Source organism: Cervus elaphus, chromosome 7 (genome assembly GCF_910594005.1).
Source record: "Cervus elaphus chromosome 7, mCerEla1.1, whole genome shotgun sequence".
In the NCBI taxonomy this organism is placed as follows: Eukaryota; Metazoa; Chordata; class Mammalia; order Artiodactyla; family Cervidae; genus Cervus; species Cervus elaphus.
In genome coordinates this window covers 28,033,848-28,052,393 of record NC_057821.1, presented here as the reverse complement: position 1 = coordinate 28,052,393, position 18,546 = coordinate 28,033,848, and the positions used below count along the sequence as shown (strand labels likewise).

Genomic DNA, 18,546 nt, shown 5'->3' with positions numbered 1-18,546 from the left:
TAGACCAGTTCCACCATAGTCAAAGTTGGCTGAGCTACCCTGGTACTACTGCCTGCAAGTCAAGCCAAGACTTACATAGGTCTGCAGCTACTTGGCAATTAAGTGGCTTTTTTATTGTTTTGAGAGCCTTATCCTCATATGCACCTGAGCAGGTTTCTTTCATCGCTTTTGCACGCAAGTATTCCTTGATAATGGCCAACTTTAAAACAGGACACTGCTCATCTGTTCATGGTGAAATGTTAAAAGCTGTCCAGTATAGCTGGGTTGCTGGAAATTAGTTTATAAAACCAACTTCATAGAAGATTAAAGTGTTTACACTATTTAATGAAAACAATTTCCAGACAAAGAGAGCCAGGAAAATCTGACTTTTTATTTCTTAAATACTGTGAAGGAAGAGGGGGGAAATGGTCCCCTTATGATGGAGGGCCATGGAGCTAGGGATCGTCAGCAAAGGCCCTCTGGGCATTCGGGAAGCGCTGGGGGCTGTAGTTGGGGTCTTCCTGCAGTCGCTTTTGTATGTCAGCCCGGAGCTAGAGAAAGAGAGCAAAGGAGGTTGGAGTGGTACAGGTGCAGCCCCTAAGACCCCAGCAAGCACACAAGCCATCCCCTAGGAGGTACCATTTCCCCCACCAGCCGTACACTGTCCAGGAACCCAATAATAGCATCACTGAGCCTTCCCAGGTGCCTCCAGGAAAGAAACATTTTAAAACCAAGTGGTAGTCCCAGACTCACCAGTTCACCTCTGAAGGGATCCAGGGAAGAGGGACCCTAGCCCAACCCCTCCCACTAGACCATCCCTATGCTGCTTCAAGGTGGGGGCACCTGCTGCCTGTAGCTCTCCTGAACCTCTGGTGCCTCCAGGTCCCGGCTCAGGCTCTCGGGGCTCGTCAGGGGCCGAGCTCCGGCTGCCTTAGCTGCCCGGCTCACGGCCTCTGAGAGAAGCAGCTGGGGGCCCTCACCCTGCATCGTCTGGGGGACAGGGGGTTGAGAGGGAAAAGAGGATCAAAGTCAGATCCAGTGCCACCACCCAGCTCACCCTTTGCATGAGTCAACCACTGAGTCTCCATGCTAGCGGAGAGAACGGAGACAGTCCATGTGTAGTTTTGACAGCAGAAACGCCTTCCTAATTTTGTCCAGCTCTGGCCAAAAATGGCATTCGAATGTGCTGGACTTGGTCTCCAAAGCAAGAGGGAGAGGATGGGTCAAGCCATCCGGCATTCTCAGCTAGCCCACAAGAGGATGCCTGCCTTAAGAAAGATGGGCCCTAGTCAAACGGGGTTTGGGCAATTGTAGGATGACAAGACTGCTGGCAAACAGCAATGCAAAGGTCCCAGAAGGGTTTCCTTGTCAATTAAATGAGGGGACTAAAAACTAGGATGAATTCCTCTCTCTAATTAGTTTGATTCTAAGCACAACAGGGGAAATAGGATACAGAGAGATCCTCAGGGAAGAGGCAAACCAACCTTGCGTCTCTTGGCGGGCATACCACTGAGGTAGGCATCGCTCAGGGGGGGCTGCGGTTTCACCTTCCGCTGGCTCTGAATGTCCTGCTGGATAATAGGGACCCATTCCTGGGGAGGGAAAGATGATCAGAAAGTAGCAACCACCACAGCCTTCAGCTGCTTTAACCCACCAATCCCCTCCTGACACTCACTGGGGGGACTGCAGCTGCCCAAGGTTCTGTCTCAGCGGACGCGCCATCCTGTTCGTCTCGGGAGCCCCCCTCAGGAGCAGGAGGTGGGCCTCGGGACATGGCCTCTTCTGCTGTTGTTCCAGGGGCAGGGGAAGCATTCTCCCGCTGGGAGTCAGACAGTGGGAAGACCCAGGCTTCAGATTTCTCAGCCTCCAGCCCTTCCGCCCAGCCCTCCACTCCATGTCAGCTGGCTCCTCAACCTCTCCCTGGTACCTGAGGCTCAGGGGAAGTTCTCTCTGATCCCTGAACTTCCATTGGCTCCTCAGGAAGTGTCTGTGAAAGGGGGCAGAGAAGGAGAACACCACAAAAGACCCTCTCTCAGATCTCTCTGGTTCCCTCAAGTCTCCTAAGCCCACAGCCCAAGAGGGCCCACTTACCTGAGGGGGATCCCCAACCCGGCGAACGTATCTGAGAATGGCATCAGGGCCTACAGGCATGTGTTCCAGTACCACCTGCAGCCTCAGCCCCATCATAGTGGTCAGCCAGCTCACCAAGGATGGATTCACTCCACGAGACATGCGACGCTGGGGGAAGAAAGCAGACTTGAAACAAAACCCTCAACTGGCCTTTGAAAGGCACAAAAGCGTAAAGGGTGGCAGTTTGGAGGAAAAAAACTTTCAGGATACCAAAGAAAACCTGAGAAAAAGCAAAAGGCTGGGGATCTGGGGCTGAGTAATGCTTACAATTCGGCCATTGATGACAGCAGCAAGCTCCATCTGCTGTCCCCCCAAGCAGTGCAGGTTCAGGGCCAAGCATTCAAACAGGCCCTGGTTACACAGCTCCAGCAATCGGGCCCCAAATCCACTGTCTGTGGGCAACACAGGACAGAATACTGGTACCTAGCAGCCCTGCACATCCAACGTGCCCCCTCACCCTGGCTCAGCCAGCCCCTGACCTGTGCAGTGCATCACATGAGCAGCAATGCTATTAAATTGCTCTTGGAGAAATTCCAGGTTTGTTCGGATGATGTCCACACCTGGCTGAACTTGCACCAAAGACTGTGAGAGAAGACACACAGAGACCCCCAAATCAAAAACCCCGACAGACTGGGAGTCAGGGAAGAAGCAGCTGGAACAACCACCACCCTGACCACAGTAAGGAAAGGAACGGCTGGGAAAGAGATACTCACAAAACTCTCCCGCACATATTCTTCAAGCCCCGTGATCAATGCGTGGGTTGCCGTCTGCGGGCGGGTGGAGACAGCACAGGTTAGAACAAAACCCCACCCCTCAAGACATGTCCCCCTCCTCCCCTACCAAGCCCAGAACTTCGGCTGGGGCAGTCACAGCTTTAGGCAAGGTGTAAACAAAGTCAGAAATAAGGAACAAAAGGTGAGATGGAGAACTCTGGGCCCAAGGTCTTCATTTACCCGGATGTTACCAGGTGTGGGCTCCTGGCCACCCAGGTAGTGCTGGTGGAAGAAAGACCGCAGCTGGGGCTGGAGTCGCTGCAGGGGCTGGAAATGCCCATGCAGCAGCATCACCACATCCACCATGGAAAAGTTCTGGCACAGAAGAGAGAGCAAGGCCCCGAAGAATCCTAGGGACAGGGACCGAGGTCAGCAGTGGCCTTTACCACTGGGCCTGCCCTCCAGCCCATCGGCCTCATCCCACCATCAACAAAGGCGACCCACTCTCCCCTGGCTGCCCCATCCCTAGAGAAGGCCAGGGCACCCTTATCTGCTCACCGAGAGCCCCATCGGCCCCGGGCTCAAAGATGTTGCTGGACCCACTGAGGCGCTGTATGAAAGCAGCGATGCTCTCACTGCTGCCAGCCCGCGCCCCCAGGGAGCCCAGCAGTGAGCTCAGCACACCCTGCACCACTGAGGTGAAGAACTCCAATGGCAGGCTCTCAGGACCCACGCTGCCAGGACTCCCACTGCCACCAGAAGGGGACCCCGGTGGGGGCGCTGTCTGCTGCTCTGGGGCCGGAGGGGGTGGTGGGGGTGGAGGCGGAGGAGGAGGGGGAGCAGCTGTTTGTGTTGCCTGCACAAGAGAGAAAGAATAAAGAACAGAGGGTGAAATCAGAATGAGGACATAGAACAGCATCATGCTTAGTTGCTCCGTCAGTCGTGTCCGACTCTGCAACCCCATGGACTGTAGCCTGCCAGGCTCCTCTGTCCAAAGGGATTCTCCAGGCAAGAATACTAGAGTGGATTGCCATGCCCTCCTCCAGGGGATCTTCCCAACCCAGGGATCGAACCCAGGTCTCCCGCATTGCAGGCAGTTTCTTTACCAGCTGAGCCACCAGGGAAGCCCATGAATACTAGAGTGGGTAGCCTATCACTTCTTCAGGGGATCTTCCTAACCCAGGAATCAAACTGGGGTCTCCTGCATTGCAGGCAGATTCTTTACCAGCTGAGCTACCAGGGAAGCCCCAAAACTGGCACTGGGGAGGCACAAATCCACAGGGGTCTGGAAGGTGTGGCGCTGTTCCAGTCTTTGCGCCTTACAGCAGAATACACATGGCGGCTTCTCCTAAGCTGAGTCAGGTTGAGAAGTTACCTCGCTCACTCTGAACGGGTTAGCTCAGGAAAGCAGTGACCCAATTACTGTGCTTCTCTCTCCCAGCCCCGTTTCCCTCATCTACCAAATGGAGGGTGCTGAGACAATCAATTCCCAAGACTCCTTCCCAATGGCAACAAGACACCCAGTACCTGGCTGGGCTCAGGAAGAGGAAGGCTGAAGCGGAAAGTCAGCCAGCCACTCACCTGCAAAAAGTCCGTCATGCCCTGGAGAAAGGCGGGCACACCAGGCATTGCCACAGTAATGGTGGGAGAAGCCACACCAGGCCCTCCAGTTCCCGGCCCAGCAGGCCCCAGCAGGTTCCCCAGGAGCTGAGAGAACTGAAGATCAGAGGCGGAGGCTTGAGGCGGCGGAGGCTGGGCGGGCCCCCCGGGGGCAGGGCCAGCTGTGGTAGCCGTGTTGGTGGTACCAGAACTGGCTGACGCAGTGGCAGGGGCTGGAGGTGGAGCCATTCCCGGGGTCCCCTGAGCTACAGAGACCAAAAGAAGACAGCTGAAGGCTCAAGGAAAACAAGGCCTCACAGCATCTCCATTCTGGTCTCCCCAGTAGGAAAGCAAGAACAAAGGAATATGGAGAGAACTGGGAAACCGCTTCCATCTGAGGTGGGGAAGGACACGGACTCACCCACAAGGACAGGCTGCATAAGAAGCTGCCCCACGAGGCCGCTCACCATCTGGGCTAAAGAGGCATTGGTACCCAAACCAGCGCCCGGCTGAGGGGAGAGGACAAGGGCAGGCTTTCAGACTTGGCCTCTCCACGCCCCGCCACAGGAGTTTCTCCCCACACTCTTCCCTGACGGGACTCCCCCACCCCTACTCACCAGAGCCCCTGAGACTGGGGGCCCCCCAGGATGGGAAGGCCGAGCCTGTGGAGGGGTGGGCCGGGCAATCACCAGCCGGGTGGGAGCTGTTGGGAAGCCTGGCACCTGCTGTCCTGTGGGCGGCAGAGGGGAGAGACCGAAGAGGGCTGAGGGCCCAGTCTAAGCAGGCCAGCAGACGGCGCCAACCACCGTGGACCGGGCCCCCCCTCCCAGGCTTCCCCTCTCAGGTTGTTACCTGCGGCCGCGGAGGCAACAGCTGCCACCATGGCCTCATGAGTGATCTGGTGGGCGACGGCGTGCATGAACTCAGGGGGCAGGGAGGGCAGCTGGATGAGGGTGGAGCCTGGGGGGTGGGTCTGATGTAACCTTGACCCTGGACCCCCTTCAACCCACCCACTCAGTCCTACCCCTTCTCTACCCAGAGCTCGGCCTGCTCTGATGCCCTCACTCTTACCCAGGGTCTGGCCATGACCAGGGGGTCCTAGGGGGCCAGTGGGAGCACTCGGAACTCCACCAGGCTGTGTGCCAGAATCTGGGCAAGGAGACAGAGACAGTGGCTCTGAGACAGGCGGGGCCAAGGCCTAACTGGATCCTCCCAAGATCAGCGTGCTTCAGGCCTCCACTCCCCCGACCAGAAAAATGGCCTTTCACTCCCATCTAAATGGGGAGGAGACGCTCCCTTTACCATGCACACAACTCTCTGAGGACAAGCTGTTCTTCCTGCCCCTCCCCACACACGCCAACTTAAAGAGCCTGTGCTCTGCTTCCTTGGCCACCGCCATCAGCCTTGGCCTCTCCTTTCCCACCCTGGCACCCCCACATCTCAGCACCAACCCCAGACCCCTCCTTGTGCTGCTCTGCTCTGCTTTGCCAGCAGCTGTTCCCAGCTCACCTTGGATGTTCATGTGCATCATGACCACGGGTTCCACGCTCTGGTGGGAAATCCGGATGACCCTCGGGTGGCTGGTGGTCGGTGGGGGAGCCGGCCCTGGTGGGGAAGCCCCCTCATTCGAAGACTCAATGGTGGTAGAAGAGGGGGCCAGGGACGAGGCCTGCCCAGCACCAGCGGGAGGTGCCTCCGCACTTGGAGTCGGGGGGGGCCGTGTCCCATTCCCTGTCATGGTCACAGTGGTCCCCACATTGATCTGGACAACAGAGACGACGGGGCAGACGTGAGAAAAACACGAGAGCCTAACCCAGAGCACCCCATGATACACTTCTAAAGTCTCCTCCATCCTGGGTCACCATGTTTCCCAAGTCTGCTCCCCTCCCAACCTCCTTGGAGCCCAACAGCCACGACGGATCACCATCAACAGCCCCCTATCCGCCTACATCCAGGCTCCCCTGATCCACCTGGATGGGGATGGCCGCCTGCTGGAGCACCATGGGGGTGGTGTAGTGAGACATGGGCCGGACCACGTGCAGATGACGAGGGGGCGCACAGGCCAGATTGCAACGCAGGTCAGACAGCGCCACGAAGGTGTTGCCCAGCAGCCGCAGGCTCTCCCCCACCAAGTTGATCAAGCGCTGGTCCTCCTCACGGCCCTCTTGCTGTACTCCCCGGGGCCAAACACAGAAAAGCAGAAAGCATTAGGCTAGGATCCACCTTGTTAAAAAAGTAATGCCTTCTTGAGATTATCACATCCTCTATGTCTTTTGAAGAAGGAAATGGCAACCTACTCCAGTATTCCTGCCTAGAAAATCCCATGGACAGAGGAGCCTGGCGAGCTACAGGCCACAGGGTCACAAAGAATTAGACACGACTGAGCAAGTTAGCGCTATGTCTTTAGGTACATCCTCTGAAGTTTCTGTAGACACCAAATCTTTGCAAGTAAGCTCTATTTTATACACACAAATAGCTTCCTTTGATAATAAATCCTACAATGAATCAGTAAGTTATCACCTGCTAATCTCCCTTACTTTATAAACTTCCTAAGTAACCCATTTAGGTGATCATGAAAGTGAGAAGACAGTGAACACCATAAAGATGTCAGGGAGGAAAAAAATCACTTCCTTCCAAATCTAAAGAGAAACTATTCTGTAGATGACATCTTTTGGGGCGCGGGGCAAGGGGAAGTGATCTACATTTCACCCCACTCCATCTGGGGGTGCTGGAGGCGAGGGGGTGGGTGGGCTCACATTGTTGTTATAGTCCGTGGTGGCAGCAGCGCCCAAAACCTCATAGTAGCGCTGCAGGAAGGGCTGGAGGCGGCTCTCAAGCCGCTGCAGCTCCTGAAGCACCTCGACGTACTCCGCAGGCGAAGGGTGGCTGTGGGCAACCCAAAGTGGCCGTAAGCCAAGGCTTCCCTCAGATTCCTGCCCTTGCCACCCAGACCCCACCTCTCCCTGGCCTCCCAGAGCCCCAGCCCAATCCCCCCAGCCCCCCGGAACTAGCAGAACTTCTGTTCTTTAACCTCACGCAGGGGGGAAGATGCACAGGGAGAGACAAACTGCTTTCACCCTTCCCACCACACAATCCTGTACCTACAACAGCAAAACACTAACTCTTAAAAACCAGATGGGGCCTCTGGGTCCTCAGGGGAGAGAATCTTGCCACCTCCGGGAGCACCACGTGGATTTCCTGACCCGAAGGAGGGCAGTGCCTCTGGCTCAGTGGCCAGCCTCAATCTCATTGACCTACTTCAGATCCCCTCCCTGCCCCTCAACACTAACCACAAGCACCACCTCTGAACAATCCTTTTTCTCTCATCAGACCTTTTCCTGGTCCTTACACTTAACTTAGAATCCCCAACCCACCCCCACCCCCAAAAGGTGCTCTCCCCCTCTCACTTGGGTGCATTTGTCTCTGGGGCAGATGCTGGGCCCGCTGGGGCTGGGCCTGAAGGGGTGAGCTCCGGGCTCTGGGTAGGGGCACGCTCCTCCACTTCTTCCGCCTCCATGGGCTCCCGAGGAGGCACTTCACTTTCAACCGGTTCTGATGTTTGGGAGGTCAAGGCCACCGGCTCTGGGGCCACCGTTGGCGTCTGGAGAGGCGGCTGGCTGTGCTGGGCTTGGGCCCCGCCTCGGCACTGAAGCAGGGGAAGAGTCAGGACAACAAAGGCAACATGAGATTGCAGCAGATAACTCAGGTCAGAGCAGACTGAGTGGAGAAGGGGCACTAACTAGGCTCCCTGAAGGCAGGGCTCTGCATCTGAACCTTTGACTCCCTAAACCTTACACAAATTAGATGTGTGACAAACACCTATGACACTCACAAATAAACTATTAACAAAAACTAGGGACTGCGGTTTCCTAACATCCAAGAGAAAAGAGGAAAGGACACTAGCTGCAAACACAAACTAATGAAGCTAGGCCATCCCAGCATCAAATATGATAACCAAGGAACAGGAAGGCAAGAAATCCTTCTTTAATTGCAAAGAGAATCAGCAGGGACAGGACAGCCTCAAAAGAAAGATACATTTTCTGCCCCAAAGAGTGAACACTGCAGAGAAGAGATTAGATTAAGAGGGGAGAACCCAGTGGATGTGAGCAGTCATGCCCTCATCCCCAGGCTGAGACAAAAGGGGTAGGGAGGATGGAGTGAGATAGGCAGACAGTGGCCAGCGCTGCCCACTTACCTCCATCCGGGAGAGTAAGGTCTGTATATCCCTGATCATATGCTGAGCCATCACCAGCCGCACTCGGGGCTCGCTCTACAATGAGAGAGGGAAAATCAGGGCAGGTTGGAGATAAAGCCACGCGCTCCATTAGCTACTAAACCAGAACCCAGCCCCATCTCCTCAGCCAGACCCACCCCCCTCTTCGTGGCCTCCTTCTCCCAGATCCCCTTCCTTGACCCTCCCAGGCCCCGTGATACCTGAATCGGGGCCTGTTCCATGTTGATGTGAACATCCACAGCAGAGCCGTCACTCTGGGGAAAGGGTAAGGGAAGTTGCTCTGGGAGAAGCCAAATACTAAGGCCCCCACACTTCCAACTGATTCTCTGGAGCCCGACCCCTCTAGCTCCTCAAAGACAGAGGCTGTTACCAGACCAGAGGGCCCACCAAAGCCCATCTAAAGACTGAGACACCTCTCTTATGAACTCTTGGCTGCTACTACAACCAAAACTGCCCCCACAAAAACCCTCCCATGAGGAACACAAGCTTACGGGAAGATTGAAGGTTCCAACCATGACATAGCTGTTGGCATTCCGGTCATGGACAGAGGCCCCAGGCCCCCGAGTACCAGACGGGGGTCCCCCACCATGGGTGGCTGAGGTGGACCCTGTTCCAGAAGACGCTCCAGAAGGGAGCTGAGTCTGAGGAGGAGCCCGTTCCACAAGGTGAATAACCTTTCCCCCAACATCTGCAGAAAAAAGATACACACCAAAACATTACATGATCGGGTAAACCCATGGCCTCAGCTCACTGCTCTAGAGAGCAACCTCAAGCTCCGCTCTGCCTCCCCCACCCCCTTACTGTATTCTTGGAGCTTCTTATCATCCTGCAGAACTCGTCCCTGGTAGATAAGCCGTTGTTTCTCAGACGGGATGCTAACAGAAGCAGCAATATGCTCCTTAAACTCCTTTACATTCATCTGTAGGGAAGAAGAAACATGATAAGGAATCAGGGAATGGAAGAAAAAGGAAGGACAGAAGAGGGACAACTGACTTGTAAGGGGTAAAAACCTTCCCATCCTAAAATCACTACCCATCTGTCTTAATTGTGAGGTAATTATTGAGCAAAGCCCTGAACTAAGGCAATACTTGTCAAAATACATACAATAAATGTAAGGAACTTCAGGTTTATAGGCCCAGGAGAAAACTACAGGGCTGAAGAGCAGAAACACCAACTGACATTCTCTTCTCTCCTTCTCTGCCTGGCTCCAAAAGGAATGTGTGTGCCTAGAGATACCGGTGACCCCTCCCCAAACACAAAATGATACAACATTGTAATCTCAAAGATAAAAGCAATGACAAAGAAGATGTGGTGGAGAATCAGGTTATTAAGGAAGGCAGACTCAAGCAAGAAGGGGCAAAATCAGAAAAATATTTTTCCTAACTAGACAACTGACTTGTGAGAAGTACCCAGATGTTTACAAACACCTAATCACAAAAGCCTACACAGTCTCTTTAAATACATGTAACAATGTGTTTAAAACTATGGCTCAACCTCCTTACCACTTTGTCTATTAGGGATCTACCTACATTATGAACATTATGGAATCTGACTTCTATCCTTTAAAAACATAGCATAGACCTCATCAGTTTTTAAGACACTCTTCTACTTTAGGTCCTAGTGTTCTGTTTGCCTTCCCAAAGGCAGGAGCCACATCTGTCCCTTTGGGCTGGGGCTCATCTATCATGTTGGCATACAGATTCCTCCTTCCTTCTTTCCCTCTGCATTGAGTTTTATCGAGGCGGAGGAAGGCAAAATCGACCTCACCCAACAAAAGCCAAAGAGGAAACATCAGAAAATGTTCTGGCTACAACATGAACAAAAGAATCAATGAGAGAAAATTTGAAAACCGTAATATCAGGCTCTTCTCTCAGGATAAAGAACCTGTAAGAGGAAAAGTTAATGGATGTCTCCCATAAGTACTGAGGTCTCACCTGGGCCCCCACAATAAAGGTCCGGGTCTGAGAGTCCAGGGTCTTCACCAGCACCTCCAGGCTGTCAGGTTCCTCCATAGTGGTACTGGTACTATCATTGGGCTCCATGGCCGACAGCTCTCTAAGGAAGAATGTTAGAAGGAGGCCCGCTGTCGCCTAGAGCAGATTTTTATATACCCGGAAGCCTCCCCTGTCCGTGACTCCGCCCCATACCTAAAGAGTTTCTCCCACACAAGCACACACACTCACACCCGCCCCCATCCCTCTTCTGATTCCGGGGCACAGGGAGAGAAACACAAAGGCTAAGAGATCGACGGCACAGGGAGCCGGAGGGCGGCAGGTGGGAGGGGCTCAACGACGCCAATCACAGTAAGGGAGGGCCAGTAGCGCTAGGAAGACGGGAAGGAAGGAAACACGAGACCGGTGTCACCACCGCTCGCGGTAGGACAAGGGCTCGAGAAGTCGGCAAACCCCGTGGACAACCAGAGAGCGAGGGTCGCGCCAGACTCTGCGGAGAAAGTGGTTTCGCGCACGCGCGCCACGCCACGCCCATCGAACCCGCTTAAGTCACTAGAGACCCGAAATGACGAACACTCACGGGGGGCCAGATCGGCGAGCTGTCTCGCTCTTCCACGTACCCTCGGTGCTCTAGCAGATCGGCACAACCAACACACTCCAAACACATACACACACTCCAAACACACACATACACACACCCTACCACCCAGCTCCGCCCCCGACTTCCCCCACGGTACCGTCACTTCCGGTCTCCCCCAACCAGCCACCGACGGCCACTTCCGTTTCCCCGATAGTTTTGGGGATCGCGAGGCGGTACTTCCGGCTCCCCCAGGTCCCCAAGGTTTACTTTTGTGGGGCTCTTCCAGAAAGTCCGCGGCCCCAAATAGTGAGTTCCTGGGGGCGAGACGGGCCGGGGCCGGCCTAGGTGGGAGGGAGCCGAGCACCCAGAAGAGCCGCCGCCACCGCGGTCGCCCGGGGGACCGTACTGCGCCTGCGTGCGTCTTACTACGCATGCGTGCACACTTAGGCACCGCCCCACCCCAGCCGGCGCTGTTCATTTCTCCCCTGCGCGCGCTTAAGCAATCGGGCGTTGTGGTGGCCGCTATAAATGCCTGAAAAAAAAACACTACGAGATGGGACTCTTCGACTGCCTCGAGAGAGGCTTTGAGCAGTTGTGTGGATCTTGGAATCTGGAGACTGGGGATGGTGCCTCGCTAATGTATGCTGAAGTCTTGGTCGGCAGAGCATTTGAGGCGGCACTGTCCAGGCCACCTAGAATTCTGTCTTCTCTTACCATCGTCCTCGCTGAGCCACTCCTTCGGCGCCTCCGGAAGTCACCCTTTCCATAGGCGGTTGGAGGTGGTTCTCGAGCTGATTTACGTGCGGTGGCGTCGTTGGGCCTGACCTCGGTTTTGCCCGGTGGGCGTTTTGTGGCGCCATGTTCTTCCCCGGCGGTGTGCCGCCGAGGGGATACGCCATGTTTTGGAGAAGCGAAGGATTTAGTACCTTTCAGGACTTTTGTCTTAAAAAGGACGACTCCGAGTTTCGGAATTGGAAACAAATGGGGTCAGACTGGAATGAAACACAAGACTCTGACCCTGGGGGATTGAGAGGGCTTCTACAGGCAGAAGGTCCGGTAGAGTTACCGTCCCTCTGCCCTTCTGCGTCTTCTCGGCCAAGGGCCTGGGCCCCACAGTGCTGCCGCTCCTCCGGCCAAACCCGTTGCTGCCGGTGTTCCTGCCTTCGCTGCCTGTCCTTTCTGGGACTTGTAGCTTATACTTAAGTCCCGGTACTAAAAGTTTTAATAAGCATCTGTATAGTGAGCCCTTAGTTGGCGCCAACCAGTTTGCTGAGGATTTAATAGCCTTACATTTAATAGCGTCTCAACATCTAACTATTACATCCCTTTTATGGTGAATGTCAGTGGCAGAACTGACAAATCCAGGCCTACCAGACTCCCTTGGGTCAAGCACTTCTATTTTACTGCCCCAATAGCTTGCATTTTAGTTTTTTGTTATAAAAATATAATGAACCCTCAGCTATTCATCACCCAAATTTTATTCTTCAGCTAAATCGCAAGCCTCACCTCTCAGAATAAATCTTTATGGCAGCCTGTGGGTTATAAATAATCCATAAAGTAAGTCCCATCTTCTTGGCACTGGCCAATGACTGCCTCTTGACAATTCTTTGCCTACCTCCTATTACTTGAGAACGTAATACCCACGAGAGACTAGTAAGTGCTTTACAAACATTATTAATTATAGGGAATACTTTGGATTTATGTGCAGGCCTTTGCTAAGGGCTTTATATGCTTTAGCTCTTTTAATCCTGTGAGACTGATGATTTGCTCATTTTATACATGAGAAAACAGGCACGATTAATAAAATTGTCGAAAGTAAGGGTTTGGACCCACCCTGCTTGACACCACTGTCTATACTCGTTAACCACGAGATTGTGTAGCTTCTTGCAGTAATAAAAATAAAGTGAATGAACTTGTGTGTCCGCAGACTTTTCTGGAGGGTGTACATAGTTTCTCCAATGAACAACTTCAGAGAGAAAGCCGCCCATCCACATACTTCAGCACCTGGTACATACCTGTTGTAAAGCACTTACCAGGTGGTATTGCAATGATTTGTTTACACAGCTAGTTCTCCTTAGACTGACTTCTTCAAGGCCAGGGACTATGGCTTACTTTTATGTTCCCAGGGCTTAACCAGTTCCTGACAAACTGGAACTCAAAAACAGTTTGCTCAGTGAGTGACTGGTAGGATCAACCCATCTCTCTTCAGTGCTGCACAGGACAGCAGATATACCAGCTCAGGGTTTGAAAGATCACCTGGAGGTCTCAGCTGTCTTAACTCCTGGGAGACCCTGGACATGCCATGATGTACTGTGGAGTGGTTGCATTTAGAAGAGGGGGAGGAAGTCCTGAACACTGTAAGTAATCCATGGTTGGGTTGGAAAACAAGATTGAAGTTACTCATTAGCGGGTGAAAGGGTCAAGGGTCGAGGCAAGGGGGCTGGAAGCAGACTATACTGAGCAAGCGAGCTAGGGAGAGCAGTTAAGGCACCAGCCACTCCACGCAGAGCACCAGCTCCCTCCTGCCTGAAGATGTTCCACCACATTTGGGCAGCTCTTCTCTACCTCTATGGCATTCTCCTTAACTCCATCTACCAGTGCCCTGAGCACAATCAACTGACAACTGAAGGAATGGATGGGAAAGAGGTATGCACTGAGCATGTGGCAAGCTGCTGAGTTGGGGGTGGGGGGGCTCTGATGGACTAGGGTAAGAGGCCCAGCATGACCAGAAAGCCACACTGGAAGGAAGAAAGGGTGTAGTGTTGTGATGATGAAAGCAATAAGTAAAAAATATATATATGTAAGTACTATGGCCATCAATATGAAGACATGTAGAACTGGAGGGTGGGGTTTACTGAAGAGGAGCAAAGAGGAAAAGTCATTTAATGACTCCTTGTCATGGATCCAGTCTTTAGCTGGGAAAAGGCAGCCAACACCCTCATCCCTAAGTATTGTCATTCTGACTGATGAAGAGGTTGGATTCTGTAGTGAGACCCACCTTCTTCTCCCTTCTCCAGTTTCCAGAGCCCCACCTGGGCCAGTGGTATTTTATCGCAGGGGCAGCTCCCACCAAGGAGGAGTTGGCGACTTTTGACCCTGTGGACAACATTGTCTTCAACATGGCTGTGGGCTCTGCCCCCATGCAGCTCCAGCTTCGAGCGACCATCCGCACGTGAGTGGTGAGGAGGCAGAGGCACCAGTAGGTGTGGTCTCTGCCTAAAGTGTGAGCACCCGCCCACAAAGAGCTGGGCTCTTTGGCATACCCATTATTCTTGGCCCACTTGAGTTCAATAGCTTTTTTAGTTTTCCTCCGGAGAGAGATGGACCTAACCATCCCTTCATAACTTGAAACCCAAGGGGACCCAGGCTTCCAGAAAGAGTAAGATGGAATAGAGGCTGGTATTGAGTGGTTGAGGTGTCACTCAAGTTTTTCCTCCTTGCCACCACCACTTCTGCAGGAAAAATGGGCTTTGTGTGCCCCGGAAATGGATCTACCACCTGTCTGACGGGAGCACAGATCTCAGAACCGAAGGTTGGTTTTCTCCAGCCCTCTCCTTAGGCCCCCTGGGCTTGCTTGCTTCTGCATCTCTGGCCTCACACTTTCCTCCCAACCCTGACAGGCCGCCCTGACATGAAGACCAAGCTCTTCTCCAGTGCATGCCCAGGTGGAATCATGCTGAAAGAAACAGGCCAGGGTTACCAGCGCTTCCTCCTCTACAGTGAGTGGGGAGGCCAGGCAAGAAGATCTGGGGGAAAAGAGGGAAGGAAGAGAGATGGGGGTTGGGAGGAGGCAATAGAGTCCCTTTCTCTGGGTCCTGTGACATCATCCCAGGAAGGACTGGCTGCTTCCCTGAGGTCCTCACCAGGGGCCATGCTGAGAAGCAGGGGCTTTGATGTGCCTGGCCCTCCCTTTCCAGATCGCTCACCCCACCCTCCTGAGAAGTGTGTGGAGGAATTCCAGTCCCTGACCTCTTGCCTGGACTTTAAGGCCTTCTTACTGACTCCCAGGAATCAAGGTGAGGGGGTAAAGTCTTATGGAAGACAACTAGGACTCACCAAGTCTTCTGTGAGAGCTGGATGAAAGGGACTCAAGTGATGTCATCAGGGGGCATGGCCAAAGGCTGACATCATCACACTGGCTATGTTGACACTTCCATTTGTGTCATAGACTGATGGTACCAGAGGGAGCCAGGATGGACTCTGGGCTATTGCAGTGGATAAAAGGGGCAGAAGGTCAGACAGGGTGCAGAGGGTCAGAGGTCTGCAGGGGAAAAAAGACCTCAGAGACCCCTTCTCTGACATGGAGGCATGAGAGACTGCATTCTACCTCATCCCATTGCCATCAACCTTGCCTCTCTCCCTGGGTCTCCCTCCTGTCCATTCTCTTTTCTCTCTCCTCCCACCAGATGCCTGCGAGCTGTCCAGTAACTGACCTGTGGCTTCACCTATGCCCTCCAGATGGATACAGCAGGAACTTGTATGGTGAAGGGAGAAGCTGGAGACTCCCAACTCTCTTTCAAAAGTAATAAAGATGATTTTCCAATCCTCGTCTCATTTGGGGGTTTGTCTCCCAACATCAGTCCCACTCCCCTCATTTCAGTCCTCCCCCTGGACCTTCTCCCACCTCAACCCCCAGTTGGACGGCGTCAGGAAGGACACTTGAGCGGTGGTAACTCTCACTTTGTAGTGGTATATTTAGGATTAGGTGTGACACAGTTATTTATTGCTGAGTGAGCAAACCCAACCCCCTAGTAGGGTCTGCAAACTCCAGTGCTCCCCACACTGCCTGTGAGCTGCCAGCCCCTCTGAGCTGGTCGTCCTGCTAACACTGCCTGCACCCAGCCCCACTCCCCCTGGCTCCTAGGAATCCTCAGGTCCCCTTCAGGCTCCCCATCACCTGTGGGAACCCCATCCAGACCCCCTAATCCACCCACCTAGGAGTGCTGTTCTTCCCCAGATGGTGCAGATCCCAGGATCCAAGGGATCCCCTGAGTCTCTCAACCACCCTCTTACCCCACCCAGAGGTCTGTCTGTCCTAACTGGTTTTCTCCACCCCTGGAGAGTTTTAAAAGGTAGAGAGGACCCTTCAGTCTTTATTCTCACCACCACACTTTTTTTTTTTTTTTTTGCTTTTAAAAAGTGTAGGTGGAAGAAAAAGTGGGAAAAATGTAAAAGCAAAAATTAACAACAGCTGGTGAATTCAAGGGCAAGGCCCCCACTGTCCATAAACACAGACACCCTAAACAGCTCTCCTGTGTGTGGAGGGGGACTCTGTGCCCTCATACTCTGGGGTTTCTGCCCCATCCCTGAGGTCCCTGTGCTTACAATTTGGATTATACCTCCCACACTATCTTCATCCTTGCTCCCACCCCACTGAAGGTAGGACCCTGGGTCACACCATACCCCGTGGTCACAGCCCCTTGCCTGGGTCTCCCCTCTGCTCCTCCCCCTCCCTCCCCAACTTCTCGCCCTCCAAGTCAGTGGCCTCCTCATCCCCACTGGGCTCCCGGAGGCTGACAGCCAGCACCAGGGCCTGTAGAAGACCAAAGAGGCAGGCAAAGTGCAGGGGGTGAGCGGTCAGTAGGCTCAGCACGGCATGGAGTCCATGCAGAGCAGCCAGAAAGGACAGCAGTCCATGCAGCCAGAGGCCCAGCGGTCCACGCAGGCCCAGCGCATCCAAGGCTGCCCGCAAGGGCCTTGAGCAGAGCCCCAGCAGGGCTGAGGCCAGCAGCTCCAGCAGGTGCAGGGTCAGGTTGGTAGAGATCTGCAGACACTCCTCTGGGTCCCCCAGATACTGGCGGGGAGTCCCTGCTCCACCTGTATCCCCCCGCAACCAGCCCAGCAGCTTCTGACGCCGGCCAGGCTTCTCCACCGGGGCTTCAGCCACTGGGGGGCTCAATTCCTCTTCAGGGGACCCTCCAGGTTTCCCGGTGCCACCTGAGTCCACAGGATCCTGTCCTAGTTTGGGAATGGTCTCCCCAGCCTCCGGTCTCCCAGGCTCTTGGGTGCTGGAGACAGTCTTCTCCCACTTGAGAGAATCCATTCTTTTGTACCCCAGTTGCTCAACTTGGGCCTCCCTGCTCAGTTCTGGAGCTGCCCCAGAGCTCCTCTGTGCACCTGAGTCCTGGGTCTTGGGAGACCCCAGATCTCCCATGGTCTCTGGGGCACTGTCCCAGTCACTCCCAGAATTCTCAGAGGAGCTGTCCATCCGTCTGGGTTCTGGGGTGGGCAGGTCAGGCCTTGTCGACTTCCGGCGGCCCCAGGGGCGAGGGAGCCAGCCACCAAGGCGTCTGAGGAACATGGCTGGGGTGCGCAACAAGCCCCCGAATTCTGGGGCTGCTTCCTGGTACGGCTTAGGCTCTTGGGTGGGGGGACTGAGGATTTCCTCAGAAACCAGAGTGTGTTTAGGCTCAGAAGAACAGGTATCTGCTTGGAGAGTCCTACTCTGAACTCAGGAGTGGCTCTCTTCCCGGGATGGTCATGCAGCCTGAAGTGTGGCAGGCAGCGGCTTGTTTCCGTTTCAGTTTTAAGGTAAAGAGAGGCACATTCAAATCCATTCACCACCACCCCGCTACACACACACAAGATTCCAAAAGTCTACGGATCTGACAAAGCCTGGGACACTGTCACAGTGTCCTCCCTGTTTTCCAGGTTTCTTTCCCAGCAGGCAGCACCCCAAGTTTCACTCACCAAGGCCACGCCCCAAGGTGCCCCAGAAACTGGGGAGGCGGTTCTCCATCCAAAAAGGAAGGAAGGAAGGTGGCCTCGGATCCTAGGTGCTCCCGACCGACCAGGAGAGTCCTAACTGCTGCCCTAAGGCAGCTCAGAAAGAAGTCTCCTGTTAAGTGAGTGTGGGGTGAGGTATCCGGCAAACTCCAGCCAGCAACGTTCGTGCTTTGATTCAGAGGGCTGTGAATCCTATAAAGTGGCCCCACTCGCACCCCAGCCCGCAGCTGAGATTCAGTCTTCGCAAGGTCAGGCCGGAGATGTCCTGGGAGATCCCGGGAGCGAGGCAAAGCGCGCGCCTGCCTGGGGAGCCTGGCGTCCAGGCGTCCAGGCGATGCAGCCCCTCCCGGGCCCAGCGTCGGGGCCTCGGCCTCGCGAAGCCGCCCGGAGCCGCAGAGCCCGGAAGCAGCCGCACCGCGACTAGAGGACAGGCGGAGGCGGAGCCCGCAGCTCGCGGGGCGGACCCTGTCGATCGACCGCCCCCCAACCCCCGCCCCCGGCCCGAGCTGCCTGTGCGCGCCATCAGTGCGCACCCGGCCTTACCGCGGGGCGCACCCGGCCATTCCGCGGGGCGCACAGCCGTGGTCACAGTAGCCGAAAGCGTGAATATAAACCCAGCCTTGTATTCTCGTC

At 54.5% G+C, this 18,546-nt stretch overlaps 3 protein-coding genes across 16 annotated transcripts; 1 reads left to right on the top strand and 2 right to left on the bottom strand.

The window, feature by feature from the left end:
• Positions 1-350: 350 nt before the first annotated feature.
• BAG6 (BAG cochaperone 6) lies at positions 351-11,607 on the bottom strand. Of its 13 annotated transcripts, none has more exons than XM_043907888.1 (26): positions 11,345-11,607; positions 10,590-10,710; positions 9,457-9,574; positions 9,147-9,343; positions 8,856-8,909; positions 8,617-8,691; positions 7,829-8,067; positions 7,178-7,307; positions 6,392-6,589; positions 5,931-6,183; positions 5,493-5,570; positions 5,274-5,381; positions 5,039-5,151; positions 4,843-4,930; positions 4,404-4,687; positions 3,381-3,678; positions 3,063-3,232; positions 2,823-2,876; positions 2,589-2,691; positions 2,377-2,501; positions 2,071-2,217; positions 1,907-1,966; positions 1,655-1,798; positions 1,464-1,571; positions 823-969; positions 351-530 (listed from the first exon to the last, which is right to left on the bottom strand). In XM_043907888.1, exons 2-26 carry the CDS (start codon positions 10,695-10,697, stop codon positions 435-437), a joined length of 3,495 nt encoding a protein of 1,164 aa, XP_043763823.1. In that variant the 5' UTR covers positions 10,698-10,710; positions 11,345-11,607; the 3' UTR covers positions 351-434. The 13 variants fall into 13 exon arrangements, with proteins under 13 accessions (XP_043763823.1, XP_043763825.1, XP_043763824.1 ...); XM_043907890.1 differs by lacking the exon at positions 11,345-11,607 and adding an exon at positions 11,188-11,338; XM_043907889.1 differs by lacking the exon at positions 11,345-11,607 and adding an exon at positions 10,803-11,116.
• Positions 11,608-11,738: 131 nt separating this feature from the next.
• On the top strand, positions 11,739-15,735 carry APOM (apolipoprotein M). Of its 2 annotated transcripts, XM_043907904.1 has the most exons (7): positions 11,739-12,109; positions 13,786-13,833; positions 14,205-14,359; positions 14,646-14,719; positions 14,808-14,906; positions 15,105-15,203; positions 15,594-15,735. In XM_043907904.1, exons 2-7 carry the CDS (start codon positions 13,819-13,821, stop codon positions 15,617-15,619), a joined length of 468 nt encoding a protein of 155 aa, XP_043763839.1. In that variant the 5' UTR covers positions 11,739-12,109; positions 13,786-13,818; the 3' UTR covers positions 15,620-15,735. The 2 variants fall into 2 exon arrangements, with proteins under 2 accessions (XP_043763839.1, XP_043763838.1); XM_043907903.1 differs by lacking the exon at positions 11,739-12,109 and having other exon boundaries at positions 12,167-13,833.
• Positions 15,736-15,857: 122 nt separating this feature from the next.
• On the bottom strand, positions 15,858-18,339 carry C7H6orf47 (chromosome 7 C6orf47 homolog). The gene has a single exon (XM_043907902.1). The coding sequence runs from the start codon at positions 17,486-17,488 to the stop codon at positions 16,598-16,600; it is 891 nt and encodes a 296-aa protein (XP_043763837.1). The 5' UTR covers positions 17,489-18,339; the 3' UTR covers positions 15,858-16,597.
• Between the last annotated feature and the right edge of the window lie 207 nt (positions 18,340-18,546).

Bases quoted from the DNA above. Each gene is read 5' to 3' on its own strand.
- APOM (XM_043907903.1), top strand. From the start codon at position 13,720: ATGTTCCACCACATTTGGGCAGCTCTTCTCTACCTCTATGGCATTCTC. The intron at 13,834-14,204 runs GTATGCACTGAG...TCCCTTCTCCAG, and splicing joins AAGGAATGGATGGGAAAGAG to TTTCCAGAGCCCCACCTGGG. The intron at 14,907-15,104 runs GTGAGTGGGGAG...CTCCCTTTCCAG, and splicing joins CCAGCGCTTCCTCCTCTACA to ATCGCTCACCCCACCCTCCT.
- BAG6 (XM_043907888.1), bottom strand. From the start codon at position 10,697: ATGGAGCCCAATGATAGTACCAGTACCACTATGGAGGAACCTGACAGC. The intron at 9,344-9,456 runs GTAAGGGGGTGG...TTTTTTCTGCAG, and splicing joins TAAGAAGCTCCAAGAATACA to ATGTTGGGGGAAAGGTTATT. The intron at 2,692-2,822 runs GTGAGTATCTCT...CTTCTCTCACAG, and splicing joins AATATGTGCGGGAGAGTTTT to TCTTTGGTGCAAGTTCAGCC.
- C7H6orf47 (XM_043907902.1), bottom strand. From the start codon at position 17,488: ATGTTCCTCAGACGCCTTGGTGGCTGGCTCCCTCGCCCCTGGGGCCGC.